This window comes from Morus notabilis, unplaced genomic scaffold, assembly GCF_000414095.1.
Source record: "Morus notabilis unplaced genomic scaffold, ASM41409v2 Scaffold41, whole genome shotgun sequence".
Taxonomy (NCBI): Eukaryota; Viridiplantae; Streptophyta; class Magnoliopsida; order Rosales; family Moraceae; genus Morus; species Morus notabilis.
Window position 1 is genome coordinate 159,398 of NW_010357497.1, and position 5,056 is coordinate 164,453.

Consider the following 5,056-nt stretch of genomic DNA (forward strand, 5'->3'; position numbering starts at 1 on the left):
GAATAACACCTTATTGGGTGGGATTAGGATTACCCCAAAATGGGGTAATGTGAAACCCATGGGCTTCACTTTCCTGAGTTTTAAAAAAGTCTAATAATTGTACCAAACATGAGAATCTGAAAGATTCTCATTCCCACCCCTATGATTACCCCATACCAAACGCCCCCTAAGAGTTCTCCTTTTAGAGTATGTTTGGTAGGAAAGAAAAGTAGAAGGAAGGAAGAAGGTGGAGGGATTTTAGGATGAAAAATGAAAATGTAGATTTTTTGGTAGTAGAGAAAATAGAAAGGAAGAGATTATTATTATTATTACTATTATTATTATATTATTATTGTGTGGAAAAATATGGGTGACATGTGGAACGGCGACAGCGTGACACGTGGCCTTGCTTTCTCTTAAAAGGTGACAACCCTCGACGCTTCAAGCTCGCTTCCCCTCTACGCTGCAAAGAAAGTCCCAACTCTGGACGTCGACCAGTTGTGCCGTCGAACTTATGGCAACAGTTCTTCTGGAAAGGGTCAACTGTTAGAAAGAACATAAGGTCTACACAGCACAGATGATGAGGGGAATACTCTTCAAAAAGGAGCTTGACATCACAAGTTGTGTCTAGGGATGGGAGACGTCTGCAGCACGGGCATTAATTGCAATCCCCTAAACCACCCTACAATTCCACAGAGCTGTAATGGAAGACCAATTGGCTAAGTGAACAGTCCAAAAGGTGATTAGTTGGCTATGATCTAGGCCTATAACGATAGGCCACTCGAGTACTTCTACCTACAAAAGAAAACCACCCCCGAAGGAAGCTTGGGCTATAAAAGGGGCAAAGCCCCATACACGAAGGGGATGGATTTCTCGAGTATTGAATCAAAGAGAGAATATACGTGCATGTAAATTGTAAAAGTCCCAAGAGAAATACAATACACAAGTGGATGTAGCTCTTCATTAACAGAGTGAACCACTATAAATTTCGTGTGTCCTCATTCAAGCATTATTCTCGTGCTTCCAAAAATACAACAAACACTTCATAGCATAATTTCAAATATACAGTTAATTTCCAGCCGGTAACCCAACGGGATACTAGTGGGTAACCTGGCGTATTTCTATTGTCAAAATTCAGCCGTCAACAATTGGTGACTCCACTGGGGACCGAACCCAGAATCTCTGGTTCATACGTTTGACCCCCGACAACAAAGAAGTAGTCAGCAACCATGCCTCCAAGAAAAAGAAGGAGTCGGGGATAGTGAGAATCTTAGAGGTGATCCCAGGCCTCGGCCTTCCCAATCCGCCGGCAGTCGTCTAAGGGCCGCCGAACTCCGGGCTCCTGAGAACCAAATAGCCAGAGGTCTGGGAAACCCCAAAGCGCCACCTCAGAACCCAGGTAGAAACCTTCCAGGAGATGCGGGGTCAGTGCAAGTGGGCAGACGGGCAAGGGGTGGACCCAACGCACAAAGGGCAGAAGTGTCGAGAGGAGCCGGTTCTTGCGGGTTCAGCAATCTCTACGGAGGAGGCACTAGCCATCATGGAGCGCATGGCTAACCTAGAGCAAAAGCTCACGGGCGATGTCGCCGGCCTAAAGAAAAATATAGGGTGAGTGGCCAAGGTGGTGAATGTTGACATCACACCTAGCCGGACGCACGACCACCCGTTTACCGCAGAAATTATGGCACCACCTCTCCACGATAAATACAGGTCACTGTCGATCCCGCCGTATGACGGCAGAGGGGATCCCGACGATCACCTAGAAATGTACACGGGGCACATGCTCTTGCATGGATATGCCGAGGAGATCATGTGCCGAGCCTTCCGAAACCATCTAACGGACTCTGCCCGGAGATGGTTTCGACCGCTAAAGCCAAACTCCATCTCAAGCTGGGATGAGTTGAATGAAGCATTTTCTCTCCAGTTTATGGGAGTGAAGAAATATGTCCCTCTAAAGCAGAATTTGACAACGATATACCAGAAGCCAAACGAGTCGTTAAAAGAGTGGCTCGCGAGGTATGGGGAAGCTATCGTCGCGACAATGGATATAACCGACAGAGAGGCCTTGATAGGGGCGTTATCTAGCATGAAGAAAATTACCCCCTTCAAGAGAGAGCTAAATCGGAAGCCCCCGTCCAGTTACAAAGAATTCCTTGCACGAGCGCAAGGGTACATCAACGCCGAGGAAGTAGATGCAAACGACCCCGAGCACAGGTCCAATAAAAACAAAGGGACTGAACAAGGGTCGACGGTAGGAAAGCAGGAGGGAAAGAAACGACGAGGCGGAGGAAGAGGGGACAAGTAGCCTGCTTCGGCGCCGAACACTCCAGAAGCTAAAAAGCTGAGGCAAGAGGAGAACCGCAAGCCTCGACCGTTTTAAAGGTACGATTCCTACCATGAATTAACAGTAGGAGTCGAGGAAGTGTTTAATCAGGTAGGTCACAGGAACTTACTGCGCCGCCTATAGCCGATTAGGTCAGATCCCAGCCGAAGGAACTAGAAAAAATATTGTAGGTTCCACCGTGACATCGGCCACCACACCAATGATTACACCGATCTTAAATATGAGATAGAAAGGGTAATCCGTGAGGGAAGGCTACAGGAGTTCAAGGCCAAGCGGAGACCAAGAAACGATGGCCACGGCATTCAAAATGACGGTTGACACCAATAGGAGAACCAGCGACCAGAGGACCGAGAACCCGTCGGCGTCATATGAACCGTCCTCAGCGGTCCGTATATTGGAGAAGACTCGAGGAGATCTCAAAAAGACTACGCCCACGAAGCCAAAGGGGTGTACCAGGAAAGGTTATGTAGTGTCTTTGCCACAAAAGTAACAAGGTTCGACAGCGCTGACTTAGCGTTTAATGAGGATGACGCCAACGGGGTTCACTTCCCCCACAATGACGCCTTGGTGGTAGAAGCCATAATTGGAAATCACACCGTATGCCAAATCCTGGTGGACAATGGGAGCTCAGTAGACCTCCTATACTCCGACTGCCTAGAAAATATGGGTATCCCGAAGGAGCAATTGGAAAAAACCTCCAGGCCACTGTACGATTTCACTGGGGACTCCGTCATCCCTCAGGGGACAATCCGGCTGCCTATAACTGCCGGGGAGAAATCTCGACAAGCCATTATAATGGCCAATTTTGTGGTGATAAAGGGATGCTCCAAATACAATGTCATCATTGGGAGGCCGACCCTTCAGGCGTTGAGGACAATAACCTCCATCTACCACCAGAAGGTCAAATTCCATACCCCAAACAGTGTAGGTGAAATAAAGAGCAACCAGTACGAGGCTAGGGTTGCGTATTCTGATGCCTTGCGCGGATATGATCAGCCAGGGAGGCAGGAGGCCAGAATGGTCTATCAAGGCGCCAGTGAGGACATAGACCCCAGGGTTCAAGAAGAGGCCACATGGTCTCAACTCGTCGGGTGGATATTCGAGTCAATGAGGACGAGCCAACTAGAGTGCTGAAAGTAGGTTCTAACTTAACCCCATCACTTAGGGTGGAAGTCGAGAGCTTCCTCAAGAAGAACCTGGATGCCTTCGCCTGGAATCATGCGGATATGGAAGGGATCAACCCAGAAGTCATATGCCATTCTTTGAATATTGACCCCTCATATCCCCCTAAACGCCAGAAGCACCGACCAATGAACCTGGAGAGGTACGAGGCATTGAAAGAAGAGGTCAATAAGTTAATCAACAACGGTTTCATTAGGGAGGCCTATTACCCACGATGGGTCTCAAACCCCATTTTGGTGGTCAAACCTAACGGAACATGGAGAACATGCATCGACTTCAGTGACCTCAACAAAGCCTGCCCAAAGGATGGTTTCCCGCTCCCTCGAATAGACCAAATGGTCGACGCCACTGTAGGGCATGAGATGCTGAGTTTTATGGATGCCTACTCCGGATACAACCAGATCCCTATGCATCCAACCGACAAGGAGCACACATCCTTCATAACCGATAGAGGCTTCTACTGTTGAATGGACACCACAATGTGAAGAGGCCTTTCAAAAATTGAAGGAGCACCTAGGCAGGCCCCCGATCCTGTCAAAATCTATCCCCGACGAGGAGTTGAGCCTATACCTCTCTGTGTCACAACACGCCGTGAGCTCCGTGCTAATAAGAGAGGAAGAAAGGGCCCAACTGCCTGTCTACTATGTAAGCAAAAGACTCCTCGACGCCAAGTCAAGGTACACTGAAATGGAACAACTGGCCCTCACCCTGATGGTAGCCTCAAGGAAGCTTCGGCATTACTTTCAATCCCACACAATACGGGTTCTTACAAACCACCCGTTAAGACAGGCGTTGCAAAAGCCCGAAACATCTGGTCAACTTCTTAAATGGTCGGTGGAGTTAAGCCAGTTCGACATTAAGTATGTACCGAGAGCAGCAATCAAGGGGCAGATGCTGGCTGATTTCCTAGCCGAGTTCTCTCACAGACTGACACCCGCCACACACGAAGAAGTCGAGATAATGAAGTGGAGGCTCTACGTGGATGGAGCATCGAGCGAAAATGGGTCAGGAGTCGGTGTCCTATTGATCAGCCCGGAAGGCCACAAGATTACTTCGGCGGTACGATTTAAATTCATGGGGTCGAATAATGAAGCCGAGTACGAGGCGCTGATTGCAGGACTACGACTGGCGAATCACTTGAAAGTCGAGAGGCTCGGCATCTTTAGTGACTCTCAACTGGTTGTTTGACAAGTAAATGAGGAATACCAAGCGCGCGGTAAAAAAATGGGTGCGTACTTGAGAAAGGTGAAGGAAGAGCTCGTCAAGGTCAAAAGCTATGAAATACTTCAAATACCATGAACTGAGAACACCAACGCCGACGCCTTGGCAAAGCTAGCATCGTTAAAGAATTCTGACATACTAGGGATCGTTCCTATCGAAGAACTGGAGCGGCCGACCATTAAGAAAAAAATAGAGGCCATGACCATCCAGACGGACGAAGGTTGGATGATGCCACTCATCCAATATGTAACGGATGCAAAGTTGCCGAATGATAAAGACGAGGCCAGACGAATCAGGTATAGAGCCACCAAATACCTATTATACGATGGC

General features: G+C 48.3%; 1 protein-coding gene across 1 annotated transcript; it reads left to right on the forward strand.

Annotated features, from left to right (window-relative positions):
- Window positions 1–2,612: 2,612 nt before the first annotated feature.
- LOC112093203 lies at window positions 2,613–3,972 on the forward strand. The gene is made up of 3 exons (XM_024171235.1): window positions 2,613–2,712; window positions 2,811–3,399; window positions 3,489–3,972. Exons 1-3 carry the CDS (start codon window positions 2,613–2,615, stop codon window positions 3,970–3,972), a joined length of 1,173 nt encoding a protein of 390 aa, XP_024027003.1.
- The last annotated feature ends 1,084 nt before the right edge of the window (window positions 3,973–5,056 follow it).